The sequence below is a fragment of the Nicotiana tabacum genome, chromosome 13 (genome assembly GCF_000715075.1).
Source record: "Nicotiana tabacum cultivar K326 chromosome 13, ASM71507v2, whole genome shotgun sequence".
NCBI classification, from domain to species: Eukaryota; Viridiplantae; Streptophyta; class Magnoliopsida; order Solanales; family Solanaceae; genus Nicotiana; species Nicotiana tabacum.
The window spans coordinates 126,384,714-126,409,016 of record NC_134092.1 but is presented as its reverse complement, the minus strand read 5'-3'; the positions used below and the strand labels follow the sequence as shown (position 1 = coordinate 126,409,016).

The 24,303-nt window shown below is 35.4% G+C and overlaps 2 protein-coding genes and 6 non-coding genes across 8 annotated transcripts; 7 read left to right on the top strand and 1 right to left on the bottom strand.

Moving 5' to 3' along the window:
- Positions 1-5,365: 5,365 nt before the first annotated feature.
- LOC107817564 (haloacid dehalogenase-like hydrolase domain-containing protein At4g39970) lies at positions 5,366-10,116 on the top strand. The gene is made up of 11 exons (XM_016643416.2): positions 5,366-5,981; positions 7,254-7,347; positions 7,450-7,494; positions 7,600-7,650; positions 7,853-7,927; positions 8,015-8,048; positions 8,970-9,025; positions 9,115-9,174; positions 9,705-9,764; positions 9,867-9,913; positions 10,001-10,116. Exons 1-11 carry the CDS (start codon positions 5,611-5,613, stop codon positions 10,047-10,049), a joined length of 942 nt encoding a protein of 313 aa, XP_016498902.1. The 5' UTR covers positions 5,366-5,610; the 3' UTR covers positions 10,050-10,116.
- Positions 10,117-11,390: 1,274 nt separating this feature from the next.
- TRNAY-GUA (transfer RNA tyrosine (anticodon GUA)) lies at positions 11,391-11,485 on the top strand. The gene is made up of 2 exons: positions 11,391-11,427; positions 11,450-11,485. It is a non-coding gene; the product is annotated as a tRNA-Tyr (tRNA).
- A 1,178-nt stretch (positions 11,486-12,663) lies between these two features.
- LOC107817562 (uncharacterized) lies at positions 12,664-21,634 on the bottom strand. The gene is made up of 4 exons (XM_016643415.2): positions 20,807-21,634; positions 14,092-14,184; positions 13,779-13,846; positions 12,664-13,651 (listed from the first exon to the last, which is right to left on the bottom strand). Exons 1-4 carry the CDS (start codon positions 21,428-21,430, stop codon positions 13,489-13,491), a joined length of 948 nt encoding a protein of 315 aa, XP_016498901.1. The 5' UTR covers positions 21,431-21,634; the 3' UTR covers positions 12,664-13,488.
- On the top strand, positions 14,843-14,938 carry TRNAY-GUA (transfer RNA tyrosine (anticodon GUA)). The gene is made up of 2 exons: positions 14,843-14,879; positions 14,903-14,938. It is a non-coding gene; the product is annotated as a tRNA-Tyr (tRNA).
- TRNAY-GUA (transfer RNA tyrosine (anticodon GUA)) lies at positions 15,970-16,071 on the top strand. Its single transcript has 2 exons — positions 15,970-16,006; positions 16,036-16,071. It is a non-coding gene; the product is annotated as a tRNA-Tyr (tRNA).
- Positions 16,900-16,994, top strand: TRNAY-GUA (transfer RNA tyrosine (anticodon GUA)). Its single transcript has 2 exons — positions 16,900-16,936; positions 16,959-16,994. It is a non-coding gene; the product is annotated as a tRNA-Tyr (tRNA).
- On the top strand, positions 18,458-18,552 carry TRNAY-GUA (transfer RNA tyrosine (anticodon GUA)). The gene is made up of 2 exons: positions 18,458-18,494; positions 18,517-18,552. It is a non-coding gene; the product is annotated as a tRNA-Tyr (tRNA).
- On the top strand, positions 20,162-20,256 carry TRNAY-GUA (transfer RNA tyrosine (anticodon GUA)). The gene is made up of 2 exons: positions 20,162-20,198; positions 20,221-20,256. It is a non-coding gene; the product is annotated as a tRNA-Tyr (tRNA).
- Positions 21,635-24,303: the final 2,669 nt, after the last annotated feature.

Sequence of the window (24,303 nt, the reverse complement as noted above, 5' to 3'; positions counted from 1 at the left end):
CTTCATATTTTCTATCCACACATCATATATAGCCATATAATGACTTTAAAATTATTTAAATCATGATTAACAAGTCTCATATTCATTACGTCACCTTAGGACGCACATGGTGTAACAGTAGGAAATTTGAAGCTGAGTCGCTAGAGAACAAGAAAATTTGAAGCATATGAATAAATCGTATTCAGCTATTATAATCTACAAGTCAAAGTTACATAAGTCAGTTTTTTTACAAAGATAACTGTTTACCCGAAAAACTGATAGAATTGAATTTGTACGTAGTTCTAAGGATATGTGATATAGTTTAATACAAACCATAAGGATAAAAGGAAATATCAAATATGGATTGCAAAGAGTGCAAAATAAACAAGGTTGTAAAGAAGACGATTTTTACGACTAAGCAAGATGAATCAGTTTATGAGGCTTAAAAGAGTAACTCTTGAATATAGGAGAATATGGTGTTTGAATTACAATGTAAGCCAAAGAACTCACCGCCCTCTATAGAAATGTAGCCATCCTCTTTATAGTGGAGGCTCCTACTTTAGATATCATTAAAAATACATAGTGGAGAACCCATGATAAATAAGCTTTTTCCTAATTTCCGTCGAGATTCTCTTCCTTAGTGTGTTTGCAACAACTCTTGTATATGAGCTCGAGCTTGATCGGTCTCGATGCCGGCCGGTATTGCTTCTAGAGCTCGATGTAGACTCGGAATCAGGTGATGATTCGGGCTCGGTATCGGTTGACCTCTGCCTCTTAATATCGAAATCATCTCATCATAGTTCGATTCGGACCCGATCTCGATAATGACTTTGAACTCGGTGTTTGACCTATACCTAAAATCTGAAGCTCGTTCATACCATCTTCGGAACCCATCTTGATATTACGAAGTCTTTCTTCGATCAATTATGTTTCAACCTCGATCAATCGTACGAAGGCTGAAATCTATTTCGACCGTATACACATAGTTCTATCGTTTCTCGGGAAAGGATGTGGCGAGAAACGATATGATTTCCCAACAGCTCGATCAGATATACGCTGACGTTTGCATCGATCCCGACCATGACGTACGTGATAGCTGTCCCATCGATTCAGTTTACCAAGGCATTTAATGTGTGTCAGACGGTGGTCGACCACCGCTGATATTGAACCGTCATTGCTTCAATCTATAAATATCCCTTCCTTCAACCATTTATCACTTTTACATCTTCGATCTTCCAAATTTTCTAAGTTCCTTTTCGTCTTTTATGATTTTTCCATCTGCAAATCCGTGAATTTTAGGTGGCAAAAATGTCTAAAATTGTTTCGCAAAAAGAGATCGCTTCTTCATCTTGACCTGCCGGTGGCGAGGATGTGGAAGAGCCCCGCCCTAAGGAATTTATTCCGGTAGGGTGCTTGACTGTAGGCGATTTAAAAATTGAAAAGCCTTCTCCGATACCGGGTCGGTATAAGCCGATGTCGAGGTACCAATGTTCAGTTACCGAGAAAGTTCTTGAGAAAGTCATACAAGAATGCAACTGGGATAATAAACTCATAGTAATCCAATTGCCTAATGAATCAATTACTACCCACGTCGAAGGGTTCTTAAGTGTTTACATTTATCCTTTCATGTTGGGCCCTCTAGACCCCGTCATCGTTGCCTTCTGTATGAGGTACGATGTGACCCTCAGCCAGATCTACCCTTCCTTTTAGAGGATAGTGATTCTTCTTCGATTTTTCTTGAGCATGGTCGAGGGGCGTATCTTCACCCTCGACCATCTTATGCGCCTTTATAGTCCTCGACTTTATCAAGGAGGGTTGATCAAGCTTGCTCGCCGAGCAACCAAAGCGCCATTCTCGAGCATAGACGAGACTTGGGATCGGGGTTGGATGAGCCATTTTGTTCGAATCAAAACCTCGGACCTGATCCCTGCCGATGACTTGCCATTTCCCGAGAAATGGAATATGAGATGTGAGTAAACGTTTCTCTTTGCCCGTTTTGATTTTGTGATTGCCTTTCATTTTGTTGATCCATTTTCCTTTTCTCATCACAGCCGTAGCTCGGATGCTGGTACCGATCCCGGATCTTAAATAATGGGTCAAAGGTCTAGTGTTGTAGAGACCATACTACGAGCGTGCTTGAGTCGAACTATCAAAGGGTCGATGGGAGACCTGCAGTCATGGTAAATCATTTTATCGATTTGTCTCTTTATCGGTTTGTCGGGTAAATCTCCCATTTTCCCCTTTGTAGGACTCGGGAAAGATGTAGTCATGAGGCCCCCATCTAGTGGTGAAGAAGTTCCTGCCCTGAAGCAGGTAAAATAAAGGAAGAGAAAAGACGTACCGAGCTCCCCGAGCTCGAAAAAGAAGAAACCGGCTAAGAGATCTCGAAAGCCGAAGGGGGGCTCTGATGTTATGTCTTCGGAAGTGATCCGCCATTTAAGGGACGAGCCCGAAGAAGGAGAGGAGAATTTAGCCTGTGTACGGGTTAATGTTGTGATTCAATAGTCTTCCAATTTGGCGGAAGCAAATCACGGAACCCTCGCCATAATCCCAGAACAAGAAGAAGCCGAGATTATCCCTTCTTGAGCTAAGATGATTGAAAGGGATACCGAGGGTGGGTCTTCTCGGGAAGTAGAAGATATTTCAAAGGATGAGTTCGGGATAGTTGATATCAGCGGATCCCCTCAGATTTTGGATGCCATGATTCGAGAGGCCAGTATGTTGGAGGATCGGTCATATGAGGGCATTCAGGAGTCGGCCGATATCCACGGTTTTCTGGAGGGGCTTGAGTCAGGTGCCTCGGAGGAGGTTACCGATTTTGGTGGAATGTCGGTACCCAAAAAAGCATCGTGGTCGGGTTCTACCGAGTCTTCATCGGTTCACAAACCGACCGTAGGCGGAAGATAGTGCTCTCCGTACTTGAGGATACCCGAATTTTTTTTCCCCCTATGGAGATTGCCAGTTACCTTCAGTCCTTGGTGATCGAAGAAGATCAATTAGTGATGAATGCGGTGGGCCCCACCTGTCTCTTCAACGAGGCCCAGCATGCTTTGAATCGGGTAACTCTGATGGCGTTTTTGCCGCTTCTTTTACCCTTAGAATTATAGGTAATTCTAATGTTTCTCCTTCTGTTTGTAGACTTCGGTGTTGCATCATGAGGCCTTTCTTCAAATCCGGGAGGAGCATGATGCCGAGGTTCGGAGCCTCACTAAGAAGAGTGACTCGTACAAGCTCCTTAGTGAAAAACTTCGAGCAGATTTGATAGCAGCTCGGAAAGAGCACGAGGAGATGGCTGAGTAGGTATTCTGAATGTTCCATGACAGTGAAGATGAAAAAGAGATAACCACTAACGATTCGATTCTGCAGGTTCGGCAGAGGATCGAGCAGATTGGACGGCTTAACTCGCAAGTAGATGCGCTACTGGCCGAGGCAGAAGAATTTAAAAAGAGTATGGATATCCTTGCCTCGAAAAAAGAAGCCGTTCATGCTCAGTTGGAGCTATCTGATGCCCAACTTCGATCTACGAAAGAAAATGCTTCGGGGCTGATCGAGAATATGAAAGAGCTTCAGCATCGGTTGGATTTGGCCACTTCAGATAATGCAGATTTGGCTAATGAACTTGAAGTGGCCAGATCTGAGGTGATCGAGGCCAATAAAAGAGCCGCTGCTAAAGTGGCTCAGTTCAGGATCGATGTTGAGGTTAACCAAGCCAAAGCTAAGAGCATGGTCGAACATGAAAAATGGAAAGCTTAGAGAGGAAGATGACTCGAAGGTCGATGTGGACTTGGAATCAGGTGATGATTCGGGCTCGGTATCGATTGACCTCTGCCTCTTAAGCTCGAAATCATCTCATCATAGTTCGATTCGGACCCGAGTTCGATAATGACTTCGAACTCGGTGTTTGACCTATACCTGAAATCTGAAGCTCGTTCATACCATCTTCGGAACCCATCTTGATATTACGAAATCTTTCTTCGATCCATTATGTTTCGACCTCGATCAATCATACGAAGATCGAAATCTATTTCGACCTATACAATAACAACTTTTTGCTAGTTGTTAAATGATAAGCCTATACTTACATTGCGGTCGTAGGCAAACCTTCGGGCCAGCATAATAGCTCCATTTCTTTCTCTCTCCGAAGAGATGGAAAAGGGAGAGAGATTTGAGGATAAAATATAAAAAATGGTTATAAATAATAATATTTTTAAAGTGTTTTGGTTTATAATAAACATGGTGCATTATTTAGGTATAACATATAAAAATTTCAATTAAAAATAGCATGTGAATATATAATATATATAATTTATGTATCATATATCTAAAATTAATGTATAATCTAATACTGGCTAGAAAAATAAAAAATAAATTTGACCGGTAATTTGTGTAAAAAACACTTTGTCTAAACCATTATGGTCGATAAAATTGTAAGAAAAGTAATTAGCAAAAAATTGAGGAAATATGATACTTTTTGGGTGATCATTAATTTTTGACCGCCACTTATCTCGCGGGCAGAACTTTAATGTTAAAAATTAAAAATATTACCCATAGGGCAAACGAGTGGCAACACTGGTTAAATATTAATATAAGACGACGCATTTTTTCACCAGTTCAATCACATAACAGACGAATTAAACAAAAAAGAACTAAATCGTGAAATGACCCCCAAAGAGTGCAAACAAAAAATATTTTTTCTCAAAAAGTTGCCTTGATTTCATTTAGTTGATAAATCACAGTTCACGGCGTTAAATGAGCACACTTGAAAATTTTCTAAAACAACATAGAGAATGCCGGAATAAACTCCAAAAGAGATTGAATGAATTACATAATATTTTGAATATAAAATATCTCAAAATCATTAAGCAAGCAGGAGATTTAAAGGTTTTAACTTGGTTAAAAACTTAAAATGACTCAACTGCGCATACTATTATATTTAGTCATTAATATAAAAAGTAAAAAGTTGAATGACATGAAAGAATTTAATACATTCATCAATGATAAAGACATTAAGATACAATTAGGTAATTCTTTAAACAAAATGAAAAAGTTAGTAATGCATCAGGAAATTTTTTATTCATCTCTAGATCAATTACGATATAATTATATTATAAAATAAATAAATAAAAAGAAGAAAGGATGAGATTTATAGAATTTTTCTTACATGAAACCTGAAATAAATAAAAAACCATTAATATTTAAAAGAATTCAAAGTTTTGACACAAATAATAAATATATACGTAAGAAAAATATTAAAATTTTGAACGAAATTTTTTAAAAATGTAATTAATCCACTGGTTACTTAAAAAATAAACTCATCAAATTTATAATTTCATCCGCTTCGCTACTATCCGTTGTTATAACTATTATTTTTTAATTGGTGTCTCGTATTCACTTTGGGACTTTTGGGGTGCGACTAATTCAAATTCGTGTAGGCCTGTTCTATTTTGTTGTAAAATCTTCCAACCAAATGTGATTCCATTTTCAAGGCTCAAATTCAGAGATTTTGGTTAAAGACATATTTGGTGTTAATCTGTTATTTTCATCTTCGCGCAAAAAAAACAAAAACAAACTGAAAAATCCCCATTTGCCAATAACCACACGAATCAAACCCCGCCATACCAATTCACAGCTATGGCGTCCATTACTATACTTGTCTCTCCACCAAATCTACAGTATTCACTCCCCTCTCGCAATTCACTCTTCTTTTCTCCTACAATTACAAGACTTAGAACCTCTTCTTCGTCTTCCTTCTATTCTTTAACTCCAAAATCGCTAGCAGTTTCAGCTTCTTCTTCTTCGCGTGCGCTAGAAGCTTTGATATTTGATTGCGATGGCGTTATATTGGAATCTGAACACCTTCATCGCCAAGCTTACAACGATGCTTTCTCCCATTTCAATGTGCGTTGCCCTTCTTCTACTTCCGATGAACCGCTGAATTGGAGTCTGGAGTTCTATGATGTTTTTCAGAATCAAGTTGGTGGTGGCAAACCCAAAATGCGATGGTCATTATCTATCTCTTCGTTCAATTGTTCTGATTATAAGATATATTTAGTGGATTTAAGTTATATTCGTTAGTGTAATGAATTTTTTTACACAATAAGTATAATTTAACTTTGTTATAGCAGTTTACTTACCATTTATTCTAGGTTACCAATCAATGTTAGCAAGGGCGGAGGGACAAGCAGAGCTGCGGGTTCAGTCGAACCCGGTAGCTTTTGCTCAAACAGGGTATTTGTGTTAAAAATATATAAAATATGTACAAATATTAAATTTAGAACTCAGTCATTAGTATTTGAAGTCGTCGCTCTAAAATTTAGAATGCATAAGGTTGAAATTTTGGCTCCGCCTCTGAATGTTAGTAGTAGTAATAATTAAGAGCGCACTTCCTTTAATGGTTTAACATTTTAAAGAATTAAATTATATGCCTAGACAATCTAATGATTTTTTTACACTATTAGTGTAGTTTAATATGTTATAACTTATAACAGGTTACTTCCCTTATATTAAGGATTACCAATCAATGCTCCTAAAAAGAGTTACTTATAATGGCTTCTTAAGTAACCTGATTTTGTAAATGTATTTTTTACACCGTCAATGCATAGAATTTAAACTCAAATTTCATGAAGAATTGTTTCATATCTTTTGATATTTATGAGATTGAGTTTTACTGTTACCCATTCTAAGATGATCTTCTTCACGTGCTTGACATACAAATTGTTTTTTAACCCATATGTAAGGTAGCAAGCTATGAGCAGTGGGGAGCTTAGTGGAGTGAAGGAGATTGTTGTAAAATTATACCGTATAAATAGAATAAAAATAAAATAATTTTTTTAGTTATATATAAACTGGTGAATCCCCAAATTCTAGTGAAATGACCATGGGTTCAAAAATTTATTTAGGTAACAAGTTCAAACCCAAGTGTGACATTTTCTTACATATTTGAATCCTTTTATATAAGTTTCTAGTTTCGCCGCTGGCTATGAGATAATTAAAGAAATAGAATAGAGAAGTTAGTTTCTTTCACCGGATAAACTTTCAAATTTCCCTACTATCCTATCAGCACGGCAATCACAAATACAATCACTAGTGGAATGAAGAAGAGTTGTATACTTTTTGTAAGCTTAATAATTCAACAAGCGGCTTTTCTTGCGTAAAAAAATGTTGATGGGCAATGAGACTGATCCAAATATTTACACAAGCTTTTAGATGAGGTTTGTTCACACTTTTCTAACATTAGAGATATACTAATGGAGTGTTTCGGATTGTCTTGATAGGTATTTTAAGGAACATGGATGGCCGACTTCAACAATCTTTAAGAATCCTCCAGAGGATGACAGCGATAGAGCCAAGCTCATTGATACTCTTCAAGTACTATATATCATATTTTTCTTATTCTTTTCACTATCACTAGTGAATTGGCATATGTCTTGGTACCTTTTGGCATTCTTTCCGTTCTTTCCCTTTTTGTAGGATTGGAAGACTGAGAGGTACAAACAGATAATCAAATCAGGAACTGTGAGATAAATGATCTATATTCATCATTTGTCCTTTTTAAATCGTTTAAATGCTGTAACATATCCAATTTTCTTTTACGAACCGGCTTGATATTGTTTTTGGCAGGTTAAGCCAAGACCAGGAGTTTTAAGATTGATGGACGAAGCCAGGGCTGCTGTAAGATATTTACCTTAGAATACAGTTCTTACTCTATAATGGTACTTTATGTTTGGTTATTTGACCTGAACAAGATAACTTTGAAGGGTTGCTAGGGTGATTATCTTTTACATGGATTCATGTATTGCACTTTCTATTCTATGCTCAGAGAGAATCTCTTACCTAGTCAAGTGGCATTAATGCCTTTTTGTCTGTATCTCAGGGCAAGAAGCTCGCTGTCTGCTCTGCTGCAACCAAAAGTTCAGTTATAATGTGTCTTGAGAATCTTATAGGACTTGTAAGTCTTCTGCTTTTTGGAAGCATGTTTCCTTTAAGTATTATTTCTTGTCGAACATGGTTAATTGTTTGTGCAACTTGCTTTTAGGATCGGTTCAATGGTCTTGATTGCTTCCTTGCAGGTATCTATCTTTATCCTTTCTGGACTTGTTTTGATGGTTTGTACTACCTATTTTGGTAAAAGCGCATGCTAAAGTCATACCTAGTTAATAAAGTACAGGAAAAAGAAAAAACAAAGGTACAGGGAAGCAAAACAAAAAGATCGTGAACATGATAATAATGCAGCAGGGTGTTTGCAACATTTCCATCAATCTCTATACAACATTGATACAAAAATTATCTAGATGTTAAAAGTCAATTTACTTCTCACCAGAAACAGTTGAAATCAGTCGCAACTTATGAAACTTATTTCAACATATTGATGGCTAGTTCCTTCTGATTCTGTAGGAAATGACTATTTGCAACTTGCATGTTTAGATAGACAACTTTAAGGTTGCAGTGATAGGTATTGTGCGTTCAAGTGAATCAGTTCCTACACAATTCTGAAATTACTTACAAGTACCTCACATTACGTAGACAAAGCTAGTCTTTGATGATATTATACTGGCCCAAAGGTATCCTATGGTACTGTTGGTTGGTAGTTGCAACCCGTAAATGGGTTTCTGTTTTAATGATAAACAGGAAGATGGAGAATCTTGTACCCCGTTCCAAAAGTTATGTAGTAAAAGACCAGTAACACAAGCATAGAGCATAAGAGGCTTAGTGCGACTTCTCCAACTTCAATCTATTGAATTTTTCCTAGTTTCATGTATTTGTATGCTAAAAGTTGTCTGGTTAATAATGGGATTTCAATTCTATTATGCTGTTGCAAACTGAAATGTTGCAGATAAATCAATTCTGGTTTCAACACATCCATTACACATAGAAACTACTACTATATGATACATGATTTTAGTCGCTAGGAGATTAACTTTCTGTGCTAGATGTGTTCAGCACAAGTTTCTCTGAATATGATAATGTATCTTGGCTTTTGTAATTTCCAGGTGATGATGTGAAAGTAAAAAAGCCCGATCCTTCAATATACATTACAGCTGCCGAGGTGATTAACATTTTAAAGTATTTGCACTTGCAAGCCGCATATTCTAATTTTTACTTACTGCTTTGGACGTTTGGTTTGTATTTCGGCAGAAACTTGGCGTCTCAGAAAGCAATTGTTTGGTGGTGGAAGATAGTATCATCGGGCTACAGGTTCGTCTCCCAATTTTCTGGATTAGTCTTATATTTTTATGTTCTTTTGAGAGGCTATGTTTAGTTCGAAGTAGTCATTTGATTCTTATAAAACGTGGATAGAGAGTGGTAGCACATGAAAATTTAATGTCTATTTGTAACTCACCCTCATTAGAATATCTTTGCCTTCTCGGGATACTAGTTTCATCTTCTTAATAGTCTTATGTGGCATTCTTTCTCTTTACTGCTGTGATTATGCTTGCCTTGAGCCGAGGGTCTATCGGAAACAACCTCTATACCTGTACAAGGTAGGGGTAAGGTCTACGTACACACTACCCTCCCTAGACCCCACTTGTGGGAATACATTGGATATATTGTTGTTGTAATAGTCTTCTGTGGCTGATCAAAATTATGGTGTTAGGGTTCGGATATGTGATTCGTTATAACATGAGTACCAGTTGTGTTTGCCAGAGTAACTGTTCTGCAGTATTCATTATAACTGTTCTGTACAATCTTTGTTTGAACAAACTCTGTACACAACCATTTCTCAGGCTGCAACTGGTGCTGGAATGTCATGTGTGATAACCTACACATCATCTACCGCGGATCAGGTAACACATATCATTCTTTTCTCCTTCAAAAATTTCATACTGTCGATTCCCGTGCTTAATGTATATTGACATCACTATCGAACACGTTACCATGCTTCACAGGATTTCAAAGAAGCCATAGCAATCTATCCTGACTTGAGTGATGTTAGGTATGAACATATGCTGGTCATTTCATATGTAGTAATTAACTTTTAGGAATGGTGACTTATGACTAGTTACTTGTTGCATTTTTGCAGATTTAATGATTTAGAGTCACTTCTTCAAGATGTTGTCGTCACGAAATAGGGTAGAGGGGCGGGCCATTATCCTAGTATATCGAAGCAAAAACCGCGGATTTCTAGTTTTTGCAAGCTATTTGAAGTCCCTAAATGTGCACAAAAGCTTCACTTTCAGCAAGAAATCTACTTGAAGCCTTTCCTGTATTTAGAGGTTCTTCTGCTCTGCTTGTATCATTTTTGTTCTGAAATATACTGTTCATAATTATTCATTTGTGTAAAATAACAGTTTTTACGTTCCATTGGTAATACTTAATTTTTATGTACATGTCAAAAAAATGTTGTCTTATTTCTCAGTTCCCAGCAACCCCCTCAGCCAAAATGCTAGTCTTCCTGTTTAAAGTTTTCCAACTAAGCACCTCAACTTGGTAAAAACATACTAATAAATGCATTTGATGTATGTGATATGGATTTAATTCCAGAAAAAAAATATGAATTTAATTGATGTAGCCAAAGTGCGTGAAATTTGATAAAAGTACCATTAGCATAGGCTTTAAATTATGATTATGATTTAGCATTCTCAATATTACTTTTTTGTTTTCTGTTCAATTCTTTCGTAACACAAAAGTTAATAAATACGGCCATCTATTCAAAAGTTAAATATAATTCGCAGTTTTAATTCTTCACCTGGTGATCGTGTTGAATGACAATTTAGCATTTAGGGAATTAGGAACATAATTTTCGATTATATAGTTATATAATAAAAAAAAAAAGGAAGCAAAGTATGAATTCCATTTCCTTGGTTTTGTTATGGTTCAACTGAAAATAAAATAACCACGGAAGGGTGTGGTGAGATAACTAATAGCCTATTTGGCCAAATTTCTAAAATCTGCTTATCTTGAGAAGTGCTTTTCAAAAAAGTACTTTTGATGAGAATCAGTTTGTGTTTGTCTAATTAATTTGAAAAACACTTTTGAACAGTAATTAGTGTTTAGCCAAACTTTTGAAAACTTATTCTAAGTGTATTTTTCTCAAAAGTGCTTCTTAGAAATGTGCTTTTAGAGAGAAACTACATTTTTCTATTTCTCAAAATCTGCTTCTGCTTCTCTTCAAAAATACTTTTTTTCCTTCTAAAAGCTTGGCCAAATACTTCAATTTTCGGCCAAAAGTACTTTTGGCCCCAAAAAAAAAAAAAGTTTGGCTAAACAAGCTATAAGATCCTCACATTCATAGCTAGAAATCTTATATTCGAGCCTTAAAAATGATGAACCTTTTGATAGAGTGTGTCTTACTCATTTACCCTTTTAGTAGGCTTACAAGACGTGAATTTGAATTAGTCTGAGATAGGGTTGAAATACGAATGATTAAACTAACAAAATAAAGTATATAAGGTGATAGTCCTTAAACAAATCCGACCTTAGCTCAGTTGGTAGAGCGGAGGACTGTAGTTGGGGTGTAAACCTTTCAGATATCCTTAGGTCACTGGTTCGAATCCGGTAGGTCGGATTACTTTTTCCAATTTATTTCTTTTTTTCTTTCTTTTGATTTTTCTTATGTTAACTTAGTTACATTTATTCAACTTCTATATACAAATTGATCATTCAATTAATTAAAATAAGTGCAATTTAACTTGGTTCAAATTTTTCTATTATCAGAAGAGAATTAATATATTTTACAAGCATTTCGAAATTTTTTAGGGAATCACACTCATTCTACCAATAATATAAGTAAGAAATCCTTTCTTCAAATTGGGTTTATCTAAATAATAATACTAGGGGTGTCAATGGTTCGGTTCAGCCGGTTATTTTATAAAATTTGTATCATACCAATTTTTCGGTTATTCTATTATGTATAACCAAAATTAAACTTTTCGATGAATTAAGAAAATACGAAAGATGGCTAGAGTATAGATCCATCAATTATTCTATATCAGCGTAAAAGAAACTAAGCAAATACAAAGAAAATATAAATCACACGAATGAAAAGATATTAACCAAGTTGGGATTCAATAATAAAGTCTATAGAAGATTAAATATTTAAAGATATAAATCTAAATCATACGAAAGGAAACATATTCAATACGTTGCAGTTTGCTATTCATAATCACTACAATACCTTGTGTCTTGCTAGCGAATATGGTGGAAATAATTCAATTTCAATAGGAGTAACATAATAGGTTTGGGAATTAGAATTTTGAGTTTAATTACTTGTTGGCTTGTAACTGTTTCATAGGCCCAAGAAAAAATTTAATGCTTTATTATTTCTAAACTTAATATATAAATATATTTTACACATTGTAAATTTATTCAGTACGATTAGGTATTTTTTCGGTTATTTTCATAAAAATAAAAACCTACACTAATTATCAGTGCGATCATAGATTTATATAAAAACCTACGATTTTATTAAAAGAAACCTAAAAATCGATTCGGCACAGTACGGTTTGGTTAGTTTAGTCGATTTTTAAATATCCATTGACAGCCCTGAATAATACTAGCAGTTTTTCGTATATTAAAGAAATACTGAATCTAAATTTCACTAGTCCGACTAATACAAATTCGCACAGTAAGGCTCACTAATGGGGTAGATTTTCTCTACTTAAAGAAGTCTCACCTAACAATTTTCTCTAATTCACATTAACTCTATTTTCTTACAAACACAAATGGAAGAATAGCAGGGAGAAGTTTAAAGATGGGAAGGGGTATATATATCTTGCAAAACATCCATAAATATCTAATACTGTTTGATTAACTCTAAGTTCCTAATAAATAATAAAATTATGTCTTCTACTGTATCTCTTTCAACTTTTCCATAATGCTTCATCAACTGTAGATATCTCACCTAGCAAAAATAAACTAAATCGGTCTAGAATGAAATAAGTAGATATTTTCTTGAGTGAATTTTTCCGGTAATTTGCCTAAATCTCTTAGCTATCTAACTTCATTGCATTATTCGTCACTTGATTCTTGCAATCTCTTGGGGCATATTCCTGAGTCTCTTTCGAATTTCATCCACACAATGTATTTGTTCATTGAAGGTAACTCCCTGAACGGAATAATACCATCCTGGATATTCTCCCTCTCATCGCTAAGCTACTTAGACTTGAGCTTTAAGGAGTTGCCAGGTCCTCTTCCCAAGTCAATTCAAAACCTTATGGGCCTAATGCGAATTGATCTTTTCAGGCCTCAAACATCCTGTGTATCTTGATCTTATGACAGATCAAGTCGAGTTAGATTCATAAGGTTTTGAATTGACTCGGGAAATGGACCTTGCAACTTAAAATTCAAGTTTGAATAACTTAGTGATGGAAGGAAGAATATCCAGGATCGTTTTGTTCCATTCAGGGAACAACCTTCAAAGAACAAATACTCTGTGCAGGTGAAGATACAGGAATAGGCCTCGAGAGATTGCAACAATCAAGTGACAATTAATGCAGTGAAGTTAGGTAGCCAAGAGATTCAGGCAAATTACCAGAAAAATTCCTCCAATTTAATGTCTTCTTCAATCTTTTAATCTTGCTTGCGGCTATCGCCATTACTGTCCTGCGTAGTATGAGGGTGAGAATCAAGAAGGAATGACTTCAAGTGTTTGTAAAGCACCTTTGGTTTCTCCATGTTAATTGCATGTCCTGCATCCTTTATTATCACGAGTTGGGCGTTGTCGCCTAAATGCCTGCACAATCAAAGCAAGTTCAGACGAATCGCTGAGCTAGTCGTTTAATTCTTGTAAATGGAGAAGATTGAAGTGAGAGTTTTGAAACAAGAAAGGAAATGAGCTAGTCTAGCTTTGTAAGATTGACCTTTTTAATCTGTGAGCCAATTCCAGTGGGAATATCTGATCATATTCTCCCCATATTATCAACGTGGGCTGCGTAAAGGAGGTGAACACAGTTAAGAGAGCTCAAATCAATGAGAGAACATCCGAAGGGGAACTAATGACAAGCAGTTATTATTGAACTTTTTGTGCTGAGGGTCTATCGGAAACAACCTCTCTACCCCAAGGTTAGGGTAAAGTCTGCGTATATAGTACATACTACCCTCCCTAGACCCCACTTGTGGGATTATACTTGGTTGTTGTAAGTGGCAGAGATGAGATCATAGTTTTGTACGAACCTGAGTAATCTTAGGAAGATCAGAAAACTTTCTGTTATTGTGTAATGCTTCGATCAACTCCTTTCTTTCTTGATGATTAACTGTGCACATTACCTGCAACAAGGAAAGAAAGCACGTAAATACCAACTTCAAGTTGAACAATAGTGACATATGTTCAAACTTCTCGTACATGAGAAGCCAAATGTAAATAAGAGCTCGATTAGTGGATACAGGACAGCTCGATGTACAAAGCATCCCGCATTCACGCAGGGTCCGAGGAAGGGCCGCACCCCAAGGGGTATGACGTAGAGAGCCTACCCAAATGCGAGCATTAATGGCTGCTTCCACTGCTCGAACCCGTGACCTTAGCTGGATTAGTTGATGCATCTGCTAAATGTCTACAGCATCTTCGTCTAGCTTCCGTGAAAATTCTACTATCTGAAAGCCTCAAAGTTGATTTCACGGACACTCCTCGTGTTTCTAGTATATTGTACAATAGCAGTGTGTAGTTCATGCCTCCATTTATCATCTCCCACAAGACAATATCTATGAGAAAACTTATACTTTTTTCTCACAGTTAATGTCTATGTTTAAACTCCATTTCCAAAAAACAAATAGGAGTCAAAACTAAAGTCTTCAAAAGGTCATTGCACAACTCCATATCACTGGTGAACAACATTCAGCAGTAGCTATGATCGGAAAGTCATTCTTGGAACAAAACAAGATAGACATGTTTGAATGTTTTCAAAACTATGTAAAGAATCAATAGCAACCGACCTTAGCTCAGTTGGTAGAGCGGAGGACTGTAGTTGGGGTGTAAAACCTATCAGATATCCTTAGGTCGCTGGTTCGAATCCGGCAGGTCGGATTAATTCTTTTTGCCATGTTCTGTTAATAATTATTTTAATCTGGAGAGGAGAGGTTTCCCATATAATATAGTCCTACTCTGACAAGAGGTGTATGAAAACAGTTTATTACCATTATTTTTGGAGATAGCAACTTATAAAAATATATTCGTGTCAGTAGTATCAGATTCCCTGCAATCTCCTATTTCTTAATCCAGGCAGAGGCTTAAAATTTTAGTGAGAAATCCAGAAAACTAGCTTCTCTATGCCAAAGTAAGAAAATAACAAGCAACCAACTGTTACAAATGTCTTGAAATATCAATACAATCTCAAACAAGTCGGATCGGCTATATGAATCCTTACTAACCCTGTTTCTCCATTTAAATTCATCTTAGGCCAACATTATGTTCCATTTCTTGAAATACCAATCACTTATCAAATTTTAAGAGTACATGCTACATGTAATATTTGAGAAAGAGAAAGGGGCCACCAGAGTGGTGGAAGGGAAGGAATGAGTTTATATAGACAATCAGACAGCAAGAACTTGAAATCCGATACATATGCGTGAAAACACAGAAGGAACACCTAGAGAACAAGTAGTGGTGCAAAAGGAACATCATAAGAGCAAATAAGTAGAAGCACACAATGCACATAGATCATGACAATTTGGGCATCTTTGGAGTTCGAACTGGTAGAAGAAATAATGTACACTTCAGGAAAAAATACATCTTATAATAAACTTTAAGAGTTTCTTCTCAACTTCATATTTTTGAAGTTGTAGATGGAAGACGAAATTCAGTCTTGGAAATCACTAAGTAAGATCACTTTACAATGTTATCAAGATTTGAAGGTACAGACAAGATCAAGCAACAACAAAACCATTTTCAAGGCATTAGCATGAGTTATCCAACCTTAAAAGGTCATTGCATAACTCCATATCACTGTTGAACAACACTCAGCAGTAGTTTTGATTGGAAAGTCATTCTTGGAACAAAACAAGATAGACATGTTTTAATGTTTTCAAAACTATAGCATTGGAAAGAATCAATAGTAACCGACCTTAGCTCAGTTGGTAGAGCGGAGGACTGTAGTAGGGTGTAAAACCTATCAGATATCAGATATCCTTAGGTCGCTGGTTCGAATCCGGCAGGTCGGATTGATTCTTTTGCCATCTTCTTTCTCTTTTTTTTTTAAATATTTTTTTATAAGGTAAGACTTTTTTTATATAATAATTTTAATCTGGAGAAGAAGGATTTTCCATATAATATAGTCCTAACTCTGACAAGAGATGCCTGAAAACAATTTATTAGCATTAGTTTTGGCTATAGAAACTTATAAAAACATTTTCTTGTTTCAGTAGTATCAGATTCCCTGCAATCTCCTATTTCTTAATCCAGGCAAAGGCTTAAAAGTTCAGTGAGAAACCTAGACCCACAACAACTAGCTTCTTTATCAATGTAAGAAAACAACAAGCATCCAACTGTCGCAAATGTCTTGAAATACCAATAGGTGGTGGAAGGGAAAAAGTTTACACAGACAAAAAGCAATAACTTGAAATCCAATACTTAGGCTAAAAAAGGCAGAAGGAATGCCTACAGAACAAGTAGTGGTACAAAAGGAACATCATAAGAGCAAAAAACTAGAAAATGCCAATGCACATAGATCATGAAGATTTGGGCTTCTTTGAGCCCGAACTGGTAGAAGAATAATGTACACGTCAGGCAAAAAGGTGGACAATATCAAACATCATATAAACAACTTTAAAAGTCTATTCCTCAACTTCATATATTTGAAATTGGAGATGGAAGACACAATTCATTCTTGGAACTCAGTAAGTAAGATCACCGTACAATGTTATCAAGATTCCAAGGTACAGTCAAGATCAAACAGGGACTTAGTGAAGTGAAAACTGATTCTTGGAACACAACAAGATAGACATTCTTAATGTTTTCAAAACCACAGCATTGGGAAGAATCACTAGCAACCGACCTTAGCTCAGTTGGTAGAGCGGAGGACTGTAGTGGGGTGTAAAACCTATCAGATATCCTTAGGTCGCTGGTTCGAATCCGGCAGGTCGGATTGATTCTTTTGCCATCTTTTTTTACTTATAATTACTTTGATCTTGAGAAGAAGGGTTTGCCATATAATATACTGCCATTCTGACAAGAGGTGCATTAAAATAATTTATCACCATTGTTTTTGGCAATAGCAACTTATAAAAAATACATTCTTGTGTCAGTTGTGTGAGATTCCCTGCAATATCCAATTTCTTAATCCAGGCAGAGGCTTACATTTTCAGTGAGAAATACAGCCCCAAAACAACTAGTTCTCCATACTAATGTAATAGAAAAACAAGCTCCCAACCGTCACAAATGTCTTGAAATACCAATCATTTGTCAAATTTCATGAGTATATACTACACATAATATTTGAGATAGAGAAAGAGGGCACCAGGGTGGTGGAACGGAAGGAAATAGATTATATAGACAAACAGACAGCAAGAACTTTAAACCGATACTTAGGCGTGAACAGAGGCGGACCTACAGTGGAGTGTGCGGGGTCACCGGAACCCGTTAGGCTCGGTAAAAACCATGTATATATAGATCTTATGTGTACTGTATATCCAGATAGGACCCCTTAAATAATTTACTTGGGTCCCCAGGAAAACAAAAGCTGGACGGCAGCAGTGGTTGAGCTGCTAGTTTCACCACCTTCCCAACTTTCCTCATCATTCGGTCTTGTGTTCGAGGCCTAGTTCCAGCAAAATTAGCATTTTGTTCTTTCTTCTTTTATTGTCAAAATGTTTTATATCAAAGCATTGATAACAATGTTTATTTTTGCATATTACTTGCCTATATATATATAATAAGAAAAATTAACGAAGCAGCGTTGGGCGACACCGCTTCTATCAATATTGGTTCCTGTAGCACCTATTTTGCAAAGTAATCTTTCACTCTTTGCTTAATGCTTTTTCTTTCTTTTAAAATTTCTGGTTGTTTATATATTGCGGATAAGTTCCAACAAGAACAACAACTACGCCTCAGTCTCAAACAAGTTGGGGTCGGCTATATGAATCCTCACTTTTCCATTTAAGCTCAACCCAAACAAGTTGGGGTCGGCTATATGAATCTTCACTTTTCCATTTAAGTAACAATAATAATATTAGAAGTTCTCTAACAAGTCTAAAAACTATTACCAACTAGCAGATATTTTCTTACACCATGTCATATCTTTAGCTAAGTCGGAATTGATTCCCATGATTTCATTAGTTCTAATCAACAAAGATTCAATCTTTATGCCTAATACATGAACTGCACAAACACAGATTAGCTAATCATGTAAATGTTAATAAATTCCAACATCACACTTAACAAATCAGTGAGAAAGAAAAGGATATAAAAGTGAGAAATCCAAGACTTACATCAATAAAACTGGTGAACAAAATTAGCAATAGCTTTAAGTGGAAACCATTCTTAGAACAGAACAAGCTAGATATTTTTTAATGTTTTCAAAACCACAGCATTGGGAAAAATCAACAGAAACCGACCTTAGCTCAGTTGGTAGAGCGGAGGACTGTAGTGAGGTGTAAAACCTATCAGATATCCTTAGGTCGCTGGTTCGAATCCGGCAGGTCGGATTGATTCTTTTGCCATCTCTTTTTCTAATAGTTATTTTAATCTGGAGAAGAGGGATTTGCCATATAATATAGTCCTACTCTGACAAGAGGCACATGAAAACAATTTATAATCATTAGTTTTGGCTATAGCAGCTTATAAAAATATACAGCGTCAGTAGTGTCAGATTCCCTGCAATCTCCTATTTCTTAATCCAGGCAGAGGGGTAAAATTTTAATGAGCACAAAAACTAGCTTATCTATACCAAAGTAAGAAAACAACAAGCACTCAACTGTCACAAATGTCTTGGAAAGGGGACACCAGGGTGGTGGAAGGGAAGGAAAGAGTCAGCACTTATGGTGTGATAAGTACTGACAGCAAGAATTTGAAATCCGATACTTAGGCATGAAAATGCAGAAGGAATGCCTAGAGAGTACGTAGTGGTGCAAAAGGAACAACATCAGAGCAAATAACTAGAAGGATGCAATGCACAATAGATCATAACAATTTGGGCTTCTTTGGAGCCAGAATTGGTAGAAAAAAAATGTAAAGGTAGAAAAGTCACCAAACATCTTATAAACAACTTTATAATAGTTTCTTCCTCAATTTCATATATTTGAAGTTGAAGAAAATATTCATTATTGGAAACCACTAAGAAAGATTACCTTACAATGTTATCAAGATTTGAAGGTACATGCAAGATCAAACAATAACCGAACTATTTCCAAGGCATTAGCATGAGCACACCAATAATTTCCTGATTTTTCATATTGCAATACAGGAAGAGAACCCCCTATCCTACTGTCACAAATATTTTCTAATCCAAATTGATCAAACTATTGACACTGCATTGTCTGTGTATGCGAAAGAAGGATTGGGAAAAGAAGAGTTAATAGCAGAGAGATGGACATAAAATCTTGAACTGCAAGCTTTAGGTGAGTGTAATTTACATGGAATGTATATAGAAAAAGTATGATGCAAAATAACATCATGAGGTCAGCTAGTATGGTTACCCGAACCACTTGAAATAACTAATGGACATTCTTCAGGCCAAAAGCCAAAGCTCACCAAGCATATATAAACAGTCCAGAAGTTCATCCATCAACTTAAGATTTGTAGGTACATGCAAGATCAAACAATAACTGAACTATTTCCAAGGCATTAGCATGAGCACACCAATAATTTCCTGATTTTTCATATTGCAATACAGGAAGAGAACCCCCTATCCTACTGTCACAAATATTTTCTAATCCAAATTGATCAAACTATTGACACTGCATTGTCTGTGTATGCGAAAGAAGGATTGGGAAAAGAAGAGTTAATAGCAGAGAGATGGACATAAAATCTTGAACTGCAAGCTTTAGGTGAGTGTAATTTACATGGAATGTATATAGAAAAAGTATGATGCAAAATAACATCATGAGGTCAGCTAGTATGGTTACCCGAACCACTTGAAATAACTAATGGACATTCTTCAGGCCAAAAGCCAAAGCTCACCAAGCATATATAAACAGTCCAGAAGTTCATCCATCAACTTAACATTTGTGATAGGGTGAATGGAGGGCATACATTCTTGGAATTTAATAGGATAGATCAGCTCACAATATTATCAACTCGATATGGTTTATATAACCGACCTTAGCTCAGTTGGTAGAGAGGAGGACTGTAGTTGGGGTGTAAACCTTTCAGATATCCTTAGGTCACTGGTTCGAATCCGGTAGGTCGGATTAAATTATTTTCAAGAATATTCTTTTAGGAACTTGCTGGAGGGAGAGGGGTCATAACTCACACCCCCAATGTGACAAGAGGTACACAGAAACTATTTTTTAACAGTAGGCATCAGACTTACTTATAATTCTCAATTTTTCTATCTTGGGCAAAACTCTTTAAAATTTCAGTGAAAACCCCAAAACCTTCAAGAATTCTACTTTCCCAACAACAACTACACCGCAGCCCCAAACAAGTTGGGGTCGGCTATATGAATCTTCACTTTTCCATTTAAGTAACAATAATAATATTAGAAGTTCTCTAACAAGTCTAAAAACTATTACCAACTAGCAGATATTTTCTTACACCGTGTCATATCTTCAGCTAAGTCGGAATTGATTCCCATGATTTCATTAGTTCTAATCAACAAAGATTCAATCTTTATGCCTAATACATCAACTGCACAAACACAGATTAGCTAATCATGTAAGTGTAAATAAATTCCAACATCACAACTAACAAAATCAGTGAGAAAGAAAAGGATATAAAAGTGAGAAATCCAAGACTTACATCAATAAAATCATTGAGGAAACAAGAAGGAACCTTCTGAGTAGGCTTATAAAAAGACAATTTCATAAGCTGCCTCAACTTCTCAGGAGTCTGTGGCAACAAAATTGAAACAGCCTCCTCTACACTTTTCACTTGAAACATCCCATTTTCCATATCTTTTTCCTCAAGACAAACACCAGAACACCCTAAAATCAGCCTTTCCACTGCCTCAGGAAACTGAACAGCCATACTATACCCTACAAAACCACCATAACTCAACCCCACAACTGTCATTTTCTTAACCCCATAAACTTCCATTATCCTCATAACACACTGAGCTTGAAAAAGTTCACTTCTTTCAGGTCTAGTAGTATAAGATTCACCAAAAAACAATAAGTCAGGAACATAAAGATTGAATCTTGATGATAAAGGTGAGATGAATTCATTCCATTGCCACATTGCATTTGCTCCAATTCCATGTATAAGGAGTAAAGTGGGCTTTCTTTCTTTGTGGGATTTGGGAATCCAACAATGCATAATAGTACCATCGGTTAAATCTGTAGTGGAAGATTTTAGGCCTGAGTTTGAAAAAGAGTATTTAAAGCACCAGTTTCTTGATGCAGTAAAGCTGCAACACTTGGCCATATCCTTAGTTGGAAATCCACTACACACAATCTTTTGTCTGAGAACTGTGAGCAATATAAAGACAAAAAGATAGTGGCAATCTGAGAATTTTTTGGGTTCAGATTCTGTTGTGGTAAAAGCAAGGAATTGAGTGGAAAAAAAGGGGTTCAACAGGGAATGTAGGATTTTGATAATTGTTCCCTGTCACTTGTCAGACTGTTTCAGTAGTTAATGTCTTTGGATTCCTAATTTATTCTTTTCTTCTTTTTAGAGGATTTTATTTCCTTTTCCCACCCGTTGAAATCCTGTCAACATATTTTTTGTCAAAGTATAAAATCGAGATTGCGGTCGAAATTAATTATATTCGTTAACCAAAAATATATATATATATATATATATATATATATATATATATATATATATATATATATTATCGATTATTATTTTAGAGCGATAAAAAATATACATTTCTCTTATTTTTTCTGTTTTTGCTATAGTTAGACATGTATATATGTATATTAATACATGTAATTATTATTTTATATTATATATTTATACATAAAATAATAAAATGATGCCGACCAAATATTGTATGAAATTATGTGGTGATTATTCTTTTTACGGATAATTGTCTGATTTGCCCATCTACTATCATAAATAAGCCTTATTTACCCTCAATTTACGTTTTTTATCAAAAATATTCCTACAGTTATACATTAGGTTCATATTTATCCTTACGCATTAAAATGAGTTACATTTGCCCTTCGTTATACTTTAAGATCACATTTACCCATCTACTCTTCAAAAAGGGTTACATTTGCTCTTCGTTGTACTTTCTTGACATATTTATCCTTACAATTATATCATACATTTACCCTCGTTCGGTAGATCGGCATGTCCCACCTTTGTTTTCCTACATGGGGCCTATGTGAATTTCTTATTCTTCCAATTTAAATATGGTCATCTATTTAAGATAATTTAACCCGCCCACCCAATTTAAATAAGACTTTATTAACTCCATTGTTGTGCAACTTCTTGTAATTTACTTTGGTTACTGCAATAAATGTGAGTTGTATTAGATTAGTGATTTTGCGTTCAAAGTTATTGTTTGTTAATATGTTGTCGCTGCTATAACTATGGTATTTCGCACAATCTTCATAAATACCGTATCGAAAAATTACTTTTCGTGAATCAATTATGGTCAATTGACCCAGTTTGGACTTTACAGAGTTGTATCTCTACAAACACTTCAAAATATCATTGAGTGATTCATGTCTCTTAACTCCCAAGTATTAAAGGGAAACAAATTAACATAGACAAAGGTGAAATAATTAAATAAAATCAATTAGAGATAACACTATAGTTTTGTTCACTCACTGTCCAAAATTTTCTCGCTCTCCGAAAAACATGGAGCTGACACGGATAAGAGAGATGGAGGAGTGGGGGTTGGGTGGGTTGGAGGGGGGGGGGGGGGTGACAAGCTGACACAGATAATTATAAGGATAAATATGTCAAGAAAGTATAACGAAGGACAAATGTAACATTTTCCGAAGAGTAGAGGGGTAAATATGATCCTAAAGTATAACGAAGGGCAAATGTAACTCTTTTAAACGTTTAAGGGGTAAATATGAATCTAATGTATAACGGTAAGAATATTTTTGATATAAAAATTAAACGGAGGATAAATAAAACATATTTATGATAGTAGATGGTCAAATCAGACCCTTATTATATTATACATTTATACATAAAATAATAAAATGATGCCGACCAAATATTGTATGAAATTATGTGGTGATTATTCTTTTTATTGTACATTTCTAGTGTTACAAGCTCACAATAGAAGGAAATAATGACGTGTAATTAAAAGCTTAAATAATGAATACACAGAATAATGAAGTTTTCAAATGATTAAAAAGGCTCCAAAAGGTAATTATTAATGTGACCGTAAAAAGAAATGATAAAGCTTTTATCAATTATACTAAATTACTAGCTATTGTATTTTAAAGGAGTTTCACTGTAATTTATTTTACACTGCTCAGTTGGTTTATAAACCCATTTTGTTTTGGAATCTAATAATGTGAAATATAGTATATTCAAATCTAGACGATGACATGAATTAAAAAATAAAATGGGTATAAATAGCTTATTCATAGGAAATTGCGACCGATCTTCAACTTTTCAGGAATCACAATCGATAATATGAAATATGGAATATAATATATTCATCAAATCTAATTGGAGATAAAAATAAGTAAAAAACAAAAGGGGCATAAATAGGTAATATAGATGAAATAATGAACTTTGAAAGGTCCAAATCCTAAATGCATGAAAAACTAACGAGAAATATATATTTTTAGCCGTTTTTAAAAATAATAGTCGATAAAATAAATTACTATATATTTAATATATATTTGTATTATATACGTACAATATAAATATTTTATATATTTTTTTGGCTAACACATATAGTTATTTTTATTGATAGGTGAGTTTTGTATTTTGCCCATAACTAAAATAGAAGGCTGAGTATACGCAAACCCTTAAACTCACGGGCGAAGCCACAATACTGTTTGCGGATTCGACTGAACTCAGTAGCTTTTGTTCAAACCCTATATTTATATTAAGAAATTAAATAAATATGTACAAATCATTAATTTAGATCTCATTAAGTTAAAGGGACTATAATCTCGAACCCATAAGGTTCAAATCCTAGCTCCGCCTCTGTTTAAACTTGTCCGCTTTTTAACTTAATTACCTATACGAAGACTTATATATATTTGCCGACCAGAAAAATTATGGGTTGGGACCGGTTTTTGTTTGGTGGTGAATTGTAGGCTAGTTATAGTATCGGAAAAGAATTTGAATTTGCATGTTTCTTCATTGAAAATGAT